Source organism: Mesocricetus auratus, unplaced genomic scaffold (genome assembly GCF_017639785.1).
Source record: "Mesocricetus auratus isolate SY011 unplaced genomic scaffold, BCM_Maur_2.0 Super-Scaffold_6730, whole genome shotgun sequence".
NCBI lineage: Eukaryota > Metazoa > Chordata > Mammalia > Rodentia > Cricetidae > Mesocricetus > Mesocricetus auratus.
The window spans coordinates 41209126-41225138 of record NW_024429184.1 but is presented as its reverse complement, the minus strand read 5'-3'; the positions used below and the strand labels follow the sequence as shown (position 1 = coordinate 41225138).

General features: G+C 40.1%; 1 protein-coding gene across 2 annotated transcripts in view; it reads left to right on the top strand.

Annotated features, from left to right (window-relative positions):
• The window catches only part of Ints8 (integrator complex subunit 8), a 48691-nt gene that overhangs the window by 26539 nt on the left and 6139 nt on the right, over positions 1-16013 (top strand). Inside the window, exons 16-23 of one of the 2 annotated variants that reach the window (XM_005066207.4) lie at positions 996-1117; positions 5330-5514; positions 7011-7044; positions 8159-8215; positions 8310-8371; positions 10967-11085; positions 13280-13383; positions 15189-15239. In XM_005066207.4, the coding sequence (XP_005066264.1) occupies positions 996-1117; positions 5330-5514; positions 7011-7044; positions 8159-8215; positions 8310-8371; positions 10967-11085; positions 13280-13383; positions 15189-15239 (734 nt within the window). The other variant, XM_040740914.1, reaches the window with a different exon arrangement.

Sequence of the window (16013 nt, the reverse complement as noted above, 5' to 3'; positions counted from 1 at the left end):
GTACATGTGTAGGGGTGCCCTTACAGATTCAATGAGAGAGACTGAGAGGGCATGGGGAAATGACTGAGCGGTTAGGTGTAGCATGAATTCTAATTGTTCTTAATAATAAAACTGAGCTATCCAGAGATGAAAGCTGAAGGATCATAGAAGTAAAGGAGCCAGCCCCAAGAGAGACCTCTTACCTCTACTGAGTCCTCACACCAAAGGGGAGGGCCTGTCCTCAGACTGCACTGAGCTCCTATCTCCTCCTGCCTTAAATTCCTCTCTCTGTCCAGTCCTATCATTCCTGTCTCCACCTCCCTAGTGCTGGGATTAAAGGCCTGTGAGCTCTGTTTGTGTTTTAGACTGATTCACTCTCATGTAGCCCCTGTGGCCTTGAACTCCATCTGCCTCTGTGTCCTGAGTCCTGGGATTAAAGTGTGGCCACCACTGCCTGGCCTCTATGACTGATCTGCACTTTGATTTTCAGGCCAAGTTTTATGCGTTAGATCATAAACAAAATATCACCACAGTTAGGAGTACTGGCTGTTCTTACTGAAGATCTGGGTTCAGGTCCAAGCACCCACATTGTATCTTAAAACCATGTGTAACTCCAGTTCCAGGAAACCCAGTTGCCTCAGGCAGCAGATTCATTTGTCTCTAAATGGCCTTATCTTGGCATCGTGACTTACGATGCATTATATTCTTATTCCTAAAGTACATGAAAATCTTATAACTGCTTTGAGCCAAAAAAATTCACGATATACTTTAGTATATTGAAATGGTTAGAACAAGCTCTGGTGATTTATTTTTTTCTCCCTTACTACTTTTTATATTTTAAATTATTTCTAGTACATTTATATTTAATCGTTCACTTATTCATAGGTAATGTCTTTTTTAGCCCAGACTGCATTTGCAATTGCTGTGGAGCTTGGGGGCCTCTCCATGAGTGTTGAGATTCTAGACCTTTGTCTTCACATTTGGCTATTCCAACTGTTTCTTTCCTTGCTTTTTAGATATTCCTCTTCGTCAAGTTGTAGCTGAAGAGTGTGTTGCTTTTATGTTAAACTGGAGAGAAAATGAGTATCTTACTCTGCAAGTTCCTGCATTTTTACTTCAGAGTAATCCATATGTAAAGGTAATTAATGTTTAATCTAAAATAATTATCAGAGTGTTTGTATTGTTAGTACTCTCTGTATTATTGTACCCATGTAATTAGTTTCTATTATTCTGAAATTTGTCTAATTTCTCAGGTACCCTGTCAGTTAAGGCAAGTACTTGTCAGTTTGTAGTGAAGTACTCAGTTTTGGGCTGGGAATGCAGCTTAGTTTCTAGAGCCCCTTCTTAGCACATACGAAACCAAAATAATCCCAGCACCCTATAATTTGAACAGTACAAGCCACTTGACTTTATCCTGATACTGCTTCCTAATGCCATATAACGTGAACATAGAAACACATGTTATGAGGTTCAGCAAACATTTTGCTGAAATTGTAAAGTAGCAGGAGGTTTGTTATCATTTCTTGCTTTGAGTGCTAAGGCCAGACTCTGAACTGGTGGAGATCATGGCTTCTGCACACTTTCCCTTCTGAACATTTACCCAGTTAGTCAGGAACTAGTTAGGCATGCATTTGAGCTCATTGGAGTTCAATTTTTTTTCCCCTTCTTGAGACAGGGTTTCTCTGTGTAGTTTTGGAGCCTATCCTTGAACTCGCTTTGTAGACTAGGCTCCTTGAATTCACAGAGACCCGCCTGCTTCTGTCTCCTGAGTGCTGTGTAAAGGCGTGCTCTGCCACTGCCTAACTGGAGTTCAACTCTTTGAAAAGCTATTGATTCTTTCATTTTCTTCCACTTTTACATTTTGTGATTGTGTTGTATATTTAAATTGCCATTTCTTTGGGATTTCAGATATTTGTTATCTCTTTAGTAAATTCTAATATTCAGGGTAAGTCCAACATTTTCCCCATGACTTTTAATAATAAGCTGTCAGAACTGTGTTTTTCCATGATTATTATTGTTTCAGTTCAGAATTGAAGTTTGCTGCTCATTGTTAAGACAGTATATTAGCTCCTCTCTTGACTTGTAATAGTCTTTGGGGTCGTGTACCATGAAAGACAGAAGGCACATGCTTGTGTAATAATGTTTTTGACTTGTGGTATGTAAGGATACAGGAAGTTGTGTACAGATTGTGTAAGTTATCCAGGGTATTTCATTTCTTCCTACAGTCCCTTGATGTAGACTAAAAGGAGGAAGAATGTGTTGTGATCTAGTTCCTTCCTCTTTGGATAATACTAAGAAAGAAGCAAAGGTATAGAATGAGGATTATGCTTTGAAAATATGGTTTGGGGCTGGAGAGTTGGCTCAGAGCTCTGGCTGCTCTCCCAGAGGTCCTGAGTTCAATTCCCAGCAACTTTGTGGTAACTCACAACCATTTGTAATGAGATCTGGTTCCTTCTTCTGGCCAGCAGGCATACATGTAGAACACTGTATACATAATAAATAAATAAATCTTGAAAGAAAGGAAGAAAGAAAGGAAGGAAGAAAATACGGCTTGGAGCATTTTTTCCGACTTTGTGTGGATATGTGTATGTGAAAACATAGACAGATGAGATGCTGTCTATCTCTGAGGAGTAGGAAGCTGAGTGACTTTAATCATGTTTATGTGCTCTGTTTCATGTTTGCTTTGTGTTTGTGAGTGTCTCAGTATGTAACCCTGACTGCCCTGGAATTCATGATTCTTCTATCTCAGTTTCCTGCCAAGTGCTGAGGTTATAGAGGGGCAGCAGCGTCTGTCCCCCAACTCCACCCTGCTTTGTCTTTTAGATAGAGATTGTCTAGTAACAAGAGAAGCATCCCTGAGACTGCCACTTGGCCAGTAGGCTGAGGGTAGAAACCATATTTTCTTTTTATCACAATAAATATTATATAATCAAAGGAAAGGGAAAATCTTCAGCAGGTGACTAAAATAGTCCCTTTTGAAATAATACAAAACTATCTAGTCCTCTCCTTGGACCAGAAAGGGGGACATTGTAGTATAATGACAACAGCAGAGGATTTGCAGGCACAGGACTTACTGCCATTCATTACACAGTTAGTGAGTGGTTAGTGGCAGTAGTGATGATCCTTTAGGAAAACAACTTGGGTTTTTTTTTAACTTTTAAGAAACATTTTATGTGTGTGCATGCATGTCTATGTACTTACATGTCTGGTGTCCTCAAAAGGGCATTGAATCTCTTGAAACTTTAGTTAGGGATGGTTGTGATCCATCATGTGGGTGCTGGGAATTGAAGTTGGATCTTCTAGAAGAGAGACAATTCTAAGGGCTGAGCCACCTCTCTGGACCCACACTTGCGGTTTTTAATCTGACCTACAAGGTCTTTTAAGGTGTGACTGCGTCTCTGGCAGGTGCACATCCGCCTGCAGCTCTCGTCAGCCACATCTGTCGGCAGCTCACGGCATTGTGCGGATGCTTTTTCGTTCTGTTCTCTGCACGTGCTGTCTGTTTCCATGCCAGCTGACTCTTCTCACTTGGCTTATGTGTTTCCTGTAGTTGGGCTTTTCTTTGGGCTGCCAGTTCACAAAAACAACTCAGACTTACATTAATTATGAAAGGTTGGCCTTAGCTTAGGCTTGTTTCTAACTATCTTTTATGACTTAAGTTAACCTATTTCTACTAATTTACTTTCTGACTTGTGGCTTTATTACTTCATCTCCATAGTGCCCATCCCGCTTGCTTTGAGTCTATTGGCATTTCGGCCTTTTTCTTCCCGATGTCCTCTCTGCCCGGAAATCCTGTCTAGCTATTGGCTGTTCAGGTTTTTATTACACCAGTCAGAGTGACACTTCTTCACAGTGGTTTTCTTCCTTTCTAAATGATGAATCACTTTCCCCTCTTGCTAGCTTTATGTTCATCCTGCTTTTGTTTACACTATATTATAGTCTGTTTATGTCTTTCCTGTGAGATGGGGAGTTCTTGAAAGAAGTTAATTTTATATCTTGTGCTCTATATGTTACCCAGCATAGGTACTCAAGAGGGGTTATAGAGTTCAGGTGATTTGAAGTACTTAAGATTATGTGAAAAGGGGAGAAGTTTTCCCTCTTGAGACAGGTTTTAATGTGTGGCCTAGGTTGGCCATAAACTTGATAAATAGTCCTGGCTAGCCTTAGACTTCAGCCTTAGTCTCTTCTGAGTGTTGGGATTTTAGACATAGCCACTTCTGCAAGATAATACCTTTAAATAAAAATTTACCTGTCTAGTAAATTCAGTGACCTTCAGCTAAGCATATGATCTCTGGTGTACTAGTTACTTTTGTGTTGCTATAATAAAGCCATAACCAAAAGCAAATACTGCAGTGTGTGGAGTATCAGGTATTTGTTGAACTATTTAGATTTCTTTGTTAGAAAATTTTTATAACAAAAAGTAGGAAAGCACCAGTTTTTGCTTGTCACAATCCTGCCTTCTCCCTAAAGAATGTACCTAAAATAGTAGGTATTCCATTAAAAAAAAAGAACTTTGTGGCTCCCGTTTGGTGGGCACTGGGGTTTCCTGATGGGCTTGAAGGCCCCTATTGTTCCTGCCATGCTGCATTCTCTGGCTTGCTGGCTGAATAGCTTCCAGGGATTCTGCTGTCTCTGTCTCCCATCTTGCTGTAGGAATGCTGAAATTAATGCAGTACATTCAGGTTTTTGTTTTTAAACATGGGTTTAAGGGATCACACTGAGGTTATCAGGTATACTCAGGCTTGCATGGCAAGTGCTTTTACCCACTTGGCCCTCTTGTTTGTTTGTTTGTTTGTTTTGGTTTTTACGAGACAGGGTTTCTCTGTGTAGGTCTGGCCGTCCTGGAACTCACTCTGTAGACCAAACTCACAGAAATCCACTTGCCTCTGTCTCCAAAGTGCTTGGATCTTAAAAGCATGCGCCGCCACCACCCAGCCCCACTGGACCAACATGTTGGCCCTGAATTTGATTTAAACTTGTACCCTCTCCTGTTTGAGGCCCTTTTTCCCCTCTGACTTTCATTTTTATTCTTTATTCCAAATTTGGTCCTGCATCTTAGGGCCTTCTGTCAATTTTAATTAGATCAGTCACCTTCTGTAATCATCTTAATTTTATCCTGACTGAGGCCAGTACAGTGGCTCAACATATAAAAGGTGCTTTCCACCCAGCATGGCAACCTGAGTTTGGTCCCCAGGACCCACATGGTGGAGGGAGCGTTCTCAGTGCATTGGATACTGAGCATGGATGTTTGAGTGGTTGCATAGGTTCCTCCAGTGTGCCCTTATTTTAAGATTGTCGTGTGAGTTAGACTTGTTTTTTTATGTATTTTTGTTTGGTTTTCACATTACAGCTTGGACAGCTTTTAGCAGCCACCTGCAAGGAACTTCCAGGCCCTAAAGAAAGTAGGAGGACTGCTAAAGACCTTTGGGAAGTTGTTGTTCAGATCTGCAGTGTGTCTAACCAGCACAAACGAGGAAACGATGGCAGAGTTAGTTTAATAAAGCAGAGGGAATCTACACTAGGCATAATGTATCGGTATGTTTCTCTTGGTGATACTTTTGCATTTGCCTGTACTTTTTCCAGAACATCTTTATCCTGTAGACTGTAAAGATAGATAATGTTAGACTGTGATGTAGCTGAGTGGGAGAGTATTACCTAATGTTCATAAGACTGTAGGTTCATTTGTGCAAAACTAAATTAAAAAGCCCAAGATGTATAATTAATACACTATACGTATACAATAATGCATAATCATCTTAAAACCCAAGATTTTAAGAGTTATAGAGAAGGGAGGAGGGCACAGTGGCACATGCCTGTAATGCCAGCACTTGGGAGGCTAAGGCAGACGGATCTCTCTAGGTTTGGGGCCAGCCTAGTCTACAGAGTGAGTTCCAATACAGCCAAAGCTACATAGTTTAGACCCTGTTTCAGAAACCGAAAAGGGAAACAAAAAAGAATTCTGGGCTGGTGAAATGGCTCACCAGGTAAAGGCATTCTCAGTCACCAAGCCTGACACCTCAAGTTCAAATCCCCAACGTGCCGGAGGAAGAGAACTAACACTTGCAGGCTGTTGCCTGTTCTCCACAGTTGCACCAGGCCATGGGCGTGCGTGCGTGTTTCTGTGTGTGTCTCTGTGTGCAGTGTGTTTCTATACGTGTGTGTATGTGCAATGTGTCTCTCTGTGTGTGCATCTGTACTTCGTGTGTGTGTACATTTGCATGTGTCTGTGTGTCTCTGTATGTTCATCTGTGTGTGTGTGCATCTGTACTTCATGTGTGTTTATGTGTGTGTACATTTGCATGTGTCTGTGTGTCTGTGTATGTGCATCTGTGTTTGTGTGTTCAAGTGTGTGCTCAAGCAATAAATAAGCATAACACTAGTATTCTAAGGTTCTCTTCTCTGCCTGGCTGTTCCTGGAAATCCCTTTTTGTTTGAGAAGACTGTCTATGCATCTTAATTGTTTGTTTGCTTTTCTGGGGTGGTTGCATGTGTGGAGGTCAGGGGACAACTGGCCAAGTTGGTTCTTTCCTGTTTTCTCAAGTGTGTTCCAAGGATCCAGTTCAGGTCATCAGGCTTATCAGCAAGTGCCTTTACCCATTAGGCTATCGTGCCAGCCTCAACAATTTAATTTTAGCTCTGTGAATTCAAAATCATTAATATCCACAGTTGTGTAATATTGAGGAATTCATGTGATTAAAGTAGAATAAATGTTACTAGGTTATTTATAAATGTTACTAAGTTATTTTGACAATGGGTATGATAAACTTCTTTTTTTTTTTTTTTTTTTTTTTGAGACAGTTTCTTTGCGTAGCTCTGGCTGTCCTGGAACTCACTCTGTAGTCCAGGCTGGCCTCATCGAACTCAGAGATCCTCCTGTCTCTGCCTCCCCAAGTTCTGGGATTAAAAATGTGTACCATTATGACTGGCTAGAGACATACTTTTCATAATTAAGAAAGTAAAGCATTATATCATTTGCATTCTTTGTCTTATTTTAATGTCTTGTATTAAGTATATATACAATTTTTTTGTAGGAGTGAACTACTTTCTTTTATCAAAAAATTGCGGGTAAGTTTTTTTTTAATGTAATTACTGAGTTTTCTAAAATTTCAAATGCTGGTTTGAGTTCTAACAAGTGTTTGTAATGATCTTTATTGAGCATGGGATAGGCTGAATTACGAAATGAATTTTACTTTCTGGTTTTAATAAATATAGTGGGGCCTTTTAAAACTAAGTCTTAGGTTAGATGTGGTGTCAAACACTTGTATCCAAGCTGAGATAGGAAGATTCCAAATTTGAAGTCAACCTGGGTTGTGTAAGGAGACCTAGTTTCAACAGAACATACAAAAGTAAAGTTACCCATCACACAAGTCTCCATAAATGTGTGAGGCTCTGACTTTCATTTCTGCTTAGTACTAATGTCATGTTCACTTAGTGATCGAAACCTAGGTTTCATCTTTTTTTTTTTTTTTTTTTTTTTTTTTGGTTTTTCGAGACAGGGTTTCTCTGTATTGTTTTGGAGGCTATCGGTCCAGCCCAGCCTCGAACTCACAGAGATCCGCCTGCCTCTGCCTCCCGAGTGGTTTCATCTTTTAAATAGCACTTTAAAAGAATACATAGTTCAATTTCGGAAGTAGCTAGAAATCTTGGTAAGATACCCGAAAGCCACATAAAAGGGGACACTGGCGGTATACTCCATGGCTGAGTGTTTACTCAGGGGTTTGGGATCAATTTCCTAGTATTGCTTTCCCAGAAACATGGGAAAGAAAAAGAAGAAAAAAAAAAGATAAAAACCGGGCGGCAGTGGCACACACCTTTAGTCCCAGGACTCAGGAGGCAGAGGCAGGTGGGTCTCTGTGAGTTCGAGACCAGCCTGGTCTACAGAGCGAGTTCCAGGACAGCTCAGGACAGGCTCCAAAGCAATGCAGAGAAACCCTGTCTCAAAAAAACAAAAAAGAACAAAAAAGATGTAAAAGTGATGATAAGCCCGGGATCTAACTGTGATGATTTTAATGTGTACTATGTGCTGTGATCTTTATTGTGAAGCTGAAAGACAATTTAGTGTGCTCCGCTGTAGATACCATTCTCTTTTAAGAAAGTACATGGTGTCCCTTTGGTTGACAGGGTACACGTGCACCAGCACATGTACTTGTTTAATATTCTTGTGTTTTCTTTCTCATAGGAACCACTGGTTTTGACTATTATTTTATCACTCTTTGTGAAGCTTCACAATGTTCGGGTCAGTGTCTTGTAATTTCATTTTAAAATTATTTGAAAGAAACTGTTAAAAATCATACTGCTTAAAAATAAAAAGCACGTTTTCTTTCTAAAAGGAGGACATTGTGAATGATATCACAGCTGAACACATTTCTATTTGGCCATCTTCCATTCCTAAGTAAGTAGTGGTATATACTTAAAATAAATTATGTATTTAGAAAACATCCTGTTTGATATAGATAGCCTGAGATAATTGAAGGCCACAAGTGTGTAGGATTCTACAGACATCTTTGTGTTTCTCCACTACTGTTGTTATCGTCCTAACATTTATAAGAGTGATTTGTTTTATAGTTTCCTTCTACTGCTGTTACTTTTATCAGTCTCCCAACCCTTTTTAGCTGTCATAGGACTAGCCCATCTATTCACCTTCCTTCCTTTATATGGGTTTCCTTTTGTAGTCTAGGCTGGTCTTGAATGCCCCAATGCTAGGGTCACAGGAGTACAGCATCATGCCGGTTTTATGGCCCAAAGCTTCTTTTTCAAATCCCTGCCATCCCTCCTAAGCTTCCTATGTGCTTGAAGGATAGGTTCTCAACCTCAGGTTTCAATCTCAGTGACATCTTTGAAGAAGGAAAGGTTTTAGTTTCAGTAGGTAGGTAGAAAGGTAGTACAGTGACTATAAATAATTGTCTTCCATCTCCAGAGATTGGAAGCAGCAGGTCTGGTGGTGTGCTCACCACTCTAGAGGGGAGGGCCTGGGAGGTGGAAAAGTCTCTCTCATGCAATAGCCAGCTACTTTATCCAGAGCATCAGACACTTTATACCCTGAGCAATAAGAAGAGTTAGAGTGAAGTGTACACTCACAAGGGCAAGCTGTATGTGACAAAAACATGTTTTTCCATAAAACCACTTAAATTGTAATGAATAATCTCAAGTAAACTCGCTCTTATCCACTACCAGTGGGATGGGCACAAAAGCATAATCTAAGAACAGTTCCCTGTTTTTTGAAGAAACTGGTTTCTTGGAGTTCTCTCACAAGCACTCAGAAATTCCTCCAGGTCTCCATTCTTGGACCGTGTCCCTCCCGACAGTGGTTCATGTCTATAACTCAGCACTCATTCTTGGACATGTCCCTCCCGACAGTGGCTCATGTCTGTAATCCCAGCACTCAGCAGGCTGAGGTAGGAAGATTCTGAGCGTGAGGCCAATTCAAACAACAGGGAAGGAGAGAGGGTGGAGAGCAGCTGTGTCACACACAGCAGTCTGGAAAATTATAATGCCTCTGTGGCCAGAGGAACACCATACTTTATTATCCATGTGCATATGTGCTCCGACACCCAGGCTGCAGACTTTACTGTGTCTCTCTTATTTTATATGTAATTTGCTATGTGGTACAACATTCCAAGAATCAGATGGTTTTATGTCCTGCTGCTTTGTTTTGAATGATACTGGGACTTGAACTCAGAACCAATGCTAGGCAGTGGCTTTAGTCCCTAGTTTTGTCTTTTTTTTTTTTTTTTGGTTTTTTTTTTTTTTTTTTGGTTTTTTTTTTTTTTTTTTTGGTTTTTCGAGACAGGGTTTCTCTGTATTGTTTTGGAGCCTGTCCTGGAACTCGCTTGGTAGACCAGGCTTGGTCTCGAACTCACAGAGATCCGGCTGCCTCTGCCTCCCGAGTGCTGGGATTAAAGGCGTGCGCCACCACCACCCGGCCTAGTTTTGTCTTTTTAGCCAGTGGCTTTAGTGATGTTATTTGTTACTTCTGTTACCTCTTTGGGTTAAGGTCAAACTTTCACAGTTAATTTCCAGTTTATATTCATAGGAAGCAGCTGTGGCTTATATTGGAGCCCTGAAGTATGTGACCTTGAGCAACTTGCTGTTATCCTGAATTCTTCTTCAGCTCTGAAATGAGTATAAAAATAGTATTTACCCTTGATATATGAGAGTTAATAAGTTAGTGCAGGCTTAATGCTGTCTTTTATGATGGTAATACTTTAATGTAAATTGATTCTGAAAAAAATAAAGGTCTGACCACAAACCATATTTTACCTGATGAAGACTCCTTATGGATTCTTAAGACGACATTCCAAGAACAGTATGGACATAGTGGATTAAGTGATTCACACTAGTTACTACATAAGACTCTTTACACCTGCTGATCTTTACAGTTTCAGTAAAATAACATAAGCCAGTTTAATTCTTTAGCTGAAGATATAGTACTGGGTTTTGCTAACAGTACTGCAGTTTCTTCCTCACTGTACTGGCTATATTTGTGGGTCATGAAAAACCTAAGCCTTTAGGGCCAATAGAAGTGCTTTGTCATGTTCCTTTGCCTGGCATATGAGCCTCATCTGCTTCTGAATCTGAGGCCTGAGTTCCTTTTCACTAAGCTTTTGGTTTCCAGGAAAGAGGAGCAATCGGCTGTTTGCTGGGTGCTGGCCCCTCTTTTCCCAGGTCAGAGCATTTGGCCCTTCTCCCTTCCTTCCTTTCTTGACTGTGTGGCCGTTAGGGCCAGTGAAACAGCGAATCTGGAGCACACACTTGTGAGAGTCCTGGGGAGTTTCAAGGTCACATAGGAATATTTGTTAATATTTGAGCTCTTAGGTTTTTTGTGGCTATCAGAAAGCATAATTTTGCTGTTGCTCTGATTAATGTTAAGTAGAGGTAAAGGTTGTATCATTCTGTGGTGGTGGAGATTTTTGACTGTCTTTTGTTTTTTTAATAATAATTGTATGGTATTTGAAAATAGTGATTAATGTGTAATGTTTTCCTTCAGCCTCCAGTCTGTGGATTTTGAAGCTGTAGCAATCACAGTGAAAGAGCTAGTTCGATATACACTTAGTATAAATCCGAACAACCATGCTTGGTTAATTATTCAAGCAGATATTTATTTTGGTAAGTGAGGTAGTCACTGCTTTATGTTTTATTTGTTTCGGGTCCTCTGGAAGCACAATATGTACTCTTTCTTAACCATTGAACCATCTCCCCAGATGTAATATGAGTGAGGCTTGTTTGTAAAATTGTTTAAGATTTCTAGCCTGGGCCTGGAGACATGCTTAGTGGGTAAAGGTACTAGCCACTAAGCCTAATGACCTGAGTTCAATATGCAGGACCCACATGGTGGATATAGAGAACCTACTCTGGAAAGTTGTCCTTTGACCTTCTATGTGTGCTAGGGTATGCACATGCACAGAATAAATAAAGAATGTAAATAAATGTAAGAATTCTTATTAAATGTGGTCCTCATCTTTATAATCTCAGCACTTGGGAAGCTGACACAGGGAGATTGCCAAAAGTTCAAGATACATAGTAATTCTAGGCCAGCTAGGGCTACATGGTAAGACCCTGTCTCAAAGTTGGAAGCACGTGAGCGCGTGTGTGTGCATGGGCACACACACAAAGTTACGTGTATAGTTTACAATCTGTATTCTTAGAAATTAATGTTTAACACCCCCATAGAGAATTCTATGTCATAGGATTTCCAAGTTAATATGGAGTTCCAAAATTCATATTACGCTACAGATAAAATTTCTGCCTGGTATCATTTTTGGGATCAATGTTTTTAAAAAAGGAATTTCAAAATTTAAAAGTAGAAGAGATAATAAAATGAACTTCCATGTATCCAGTAATTTTTGGAGGTGTTGTAAGGGTTGAAATGGGGTCTTTTTTAACTCATTTTTGCCTGGTATTTATGACTTAGCTGAGGATGGCCTTAAACTCCTGTTGTGATGCCTCTACTTCCCAAGTGCTAGGATCATAGGTGTGTACCATTACACCTAGTTAATTGCCTTTTTTTTTTGGTTTATTTATTTATTATTTATACAATATTTGCCTGTATGCCTGAAGAATGCACCAAATCTTATCATAGATGGTTGTGAGCCATCATGTGGTTGCTGGGAATTGAATTCAGGAACTCTGGAATAACAGACAGACCTCTTAATCTCTGAGCTATCTCTCTAGCCCTAATTGCTTGTTTTTAACATGTATTTTCACCCTACCATTCAAAAGGATGCATTGCCAAATCTGAATGTCTAATTGCACACTAGATATGTAGATTTCAAAAATCTGGATATATTTCTAGTCTGGATATATGGGAAGCTAAAATCTCCATCATAGTAAATCTTGTACTCACCAGGCTGTGGTGGTGTACACTTTTAATCTCAGCAGAGGCAGGCGAATCTCTGAGTTCTAGGCCAGCCTCGTCTATAGACCTGTTTACAGGATAGCCAGGGCTGCACAGAGAAATCATGTCTCAGAAAACAAAACAAACTTAAACTTACAAAATACACACATACACACATACCCCATATATTTATGTCCTGTACTATAAATTTAATAAGAAATATGAGCTAGATTTTGGCTAATAATTTTTAGGAAGTAAAGAATTTATTGTTACCACTTTGAAAAGTTTTCATTTGTTTTTATATGTAGTTTTTCACAATGTTATCCTCAATAAAAAGTGTTATCACTGTTCAGCCAAATACAAAGTTTTACCCTTTTTAAAAGCAACAACATTTGTCTGTATGTTGTGGTAGTTTTTGTCCTGCCAGGTCCTGCTGCCACTTTAGCCTGAAATAAACTCACAGAAGCTATATTAAGTATAAAATGTTGGCCAATAGCTAGGGCGTCTTACTGGCTAGTTCTGTCTTAATTATTAACTCGTTTCTATAAATCTGTGTATTTCCACGCAGTCATATCTTACTGGAGAAGGGTCTGGACCTGCCACTCCTTTCTCTGCTACATGGTGTCTTATTCCTGAGGTGCCTCTCTCCCAGCCTTCTCCTTACCTCCTAGCCCTGCCTATCTTCCTATCTCTACTGGTCAAACAGTGTTTTATTCATCAGCCAATAAGAGAAACATATACACAGAAGGATATGCCCCATCATGTGTGCACATGACATACATGTGGAAATCAAAGGACAACTTGTGTTCTCACTTTCTCCCTGTGGGTCCCAAGGATCGAGCTTGAGTGGTCAGGCTTGGTGGCAGCACCCTTACCTGGTGAGCTCCTGAATTTATTGTTATTGTCTGAATCTGTTTTAACTCTCATATTTTAATAGCAAGTAACTTATCCTGCTTCCTCTTTTAGCAACAAATCAGCATTCAGCAGCTCTTCACTATTACCTCCAGGCGGGGGCTGTATGCTCTGACTTCTTTAATAAGGCTGTGCCCCCTGATGTGTATACCGATCAAGTAAGTTGTTTTGTGGGCTTGCTTGCTTCTTGTCTACCTTCAGTTTTTTCTTCATGAGCTCCTGATGATAACTCTCAAGTTGATGACTTTAGAATACATTGCTCTCGGCTGGGCGTTGGTGGCGCACGCCTTTAATCTCAGCACTTGGGAGGCAGAGCCAGGCGGATCTCTGTGAGTTCGAGGCCAGGCTGGACTGATAGCCTCCAGAACAATACAGAGAAACCCTGTCTCGTAAAAACCAAAAAAAAAAAAAAAAAAAAAAAAAAAGAATACATTGCTCTCCATTTGTTTGTTTGGGCCTTTTGGAGATGGTCTTGATTTGTAGCCCATATTAGCCTTGGATTACAGGCATGTGTCACCATGCTTAGCTTGTGGTCTCCTTTTCAGGACCAATATCCACAGTGCTTGTTGCTGCTTTGATACTCTTCCCCACACCCCCACACTCCTCACACTCCTCACACTCAGCCTGTTCAAACTGTTTTCAGTGCCTTAAGTTACTGGGTTCTCTCCTAACAAACTGACCTGCTCTTCCACAAAACCCTCCAAAATACCAAACACATTTAGCCATTCACTAAGCCCCATGCTTGATTGTTTTCCTCACTTAACTAGTCTTGTTAGAATGTCCACTTAGTTCTCACATCAGAGGGTCTATTGACTGCTCCCACCTCCCCTTTCTTATGTGTATATTTAAGGCATAAAACATGTTGTGACACACCCAAAAAGTGTTAGTACATTAAATGTGCATTGCTTTCCATAGTCATAGTTACCCTTTTTTGTGATAAGAATATCTGAAGTCAGGAATCTGCTGCTGTGGTACATATTTATGATCCCAGCATACCTTCAATCCCAGCACTAAGGCTGAGCATGAGGGTTACTACATCACTGCAAGACTAAGGTCATCCTGGGATGAAAATCAAACAGAAAACTCTAAAGTCCACATTGTTGTTGTTGCTGTTTGTTTTTGAGACAGGGTCTCTGTATCCCTGGCTGACTTGGAATTCACAATGTTGACTAGGCTGGCCCTGTACTCAGATTTTTTTCTTCCTCTGCCACCTTAGTGCTGGGATTGAAGGTGTGCACCACTATGCCCAGTCCCTGAAATCCACGCTTCCTAGATTTTATTTTTTAGTGCACATTGTTTTGTTTTTGTTTTGTTTTGTTTTTCGAGACAGGGTTTCTCTGTGGCTTTGGAGGCTGTCCTGGAACTCACTTTGTAGACCAGGCTGGCCTCAAACTCACAGAGATCCGCCTGCCTCTGCCTCCCGAGTGCTGGGATTAAAGGCGTGCGCCACCAACGCCCGGCTTTTTTTTTTGTTTTTATTTATTTTTTTGTTAGTGCACATTGTAGTACCATTATGGTTTCATGGTGTTGGGGTCTCACTCAGGACTTCGTGTGTGCTACTCGAGAGTTACACTATTGAGATACATCTCCAGACCTCCAAGACAAGATCTCTAGATGGACTCATCTTGCTGGTTACATCCTTCTCCCCCATCGCTCCTCAAACCAGATTATGTTTTTCCCTTTTAATATATGTTGCTATTAAGTCTGATTTTGATCACTAGTATAACAGTACCATGAGAATTTCAGTATTTAACAAGTTTTCAGGAAAGATTTAGTGATTTTTAGGTTGTTTTGTTAGTATTTTGAACTAGCAAAAGTGACTAGGAAGCCCCGAGTTTCCACATAGCTGCTGTCCTCCCTTATACTTCCTGCTTCTCCACTGTTGACATCTTCTACCAGAGTCAGACATTTATTACAATCAGTTCTAGCTAATTTTTGACATTAATAATTGTCCTTTTTGTAGGTGATAAAACGAATGATAAAGTGCTGTTCTTTGCTGAATTGTCACACACAGGTTAGTTTGTAATACTATAATGTTAGCTTATATTCATGTGTTTCTATGTAAATTCATGCTGGTAAGTAGCTTTTATTTTGTATCTGATTAGCTGTTAGTAGCTTAGCATATTTATATTTGTAGTTTATAAAACTGAACTAGATGCAGGTAGGCATTAGTAAACATTGACCATTAAACTTAGCTGGAAAAGAATCACTTTATGCTTTCCTACTTTGATGATAAGTATACTAGTCATCGGGGAAATGCAAATCAGCCGGGGTTATGGAAGAATTAGAGTTATATTCTACCAGGAACTCGAAAAGGTGCGGCATTGGCAAACTAATGGGCAGTTAAATACCCAAGAGAATTAGAAAAGGTTGCACTTGCTCACAGCAGCAGCATTCACCTCAGCCAAAAAATAGAGAAAATCCCAGTGTTCGTTAAATAAAGTGTGGTGTGTCTATACCTCAAAATCCTGCAGCTGTATAAAGGACGGAATTACATATGTACTACAGCATGGATTAACTGAAAACCTGCTAAGTGAAAGACAGACAGGGCTATATATGTTCTGATTCCGTTTGTAAGAGATGCTCAAAATAGGCAAGTCTGTATGCAGAGACAAAAAGTGTGGTCTAATGCTTATCAGAGACTTGATAGAGGGAATGGGGAGTTCCTGTACTGGACATTGGCTCTTTCAGGGAAGGTAATGGATGAACATGCTTTTGAACTAATGGGGATGGTTATACAATTTTGTAAAGACACTAAGACATTTGTAGAGTTTTTGCTTTTTTGTTT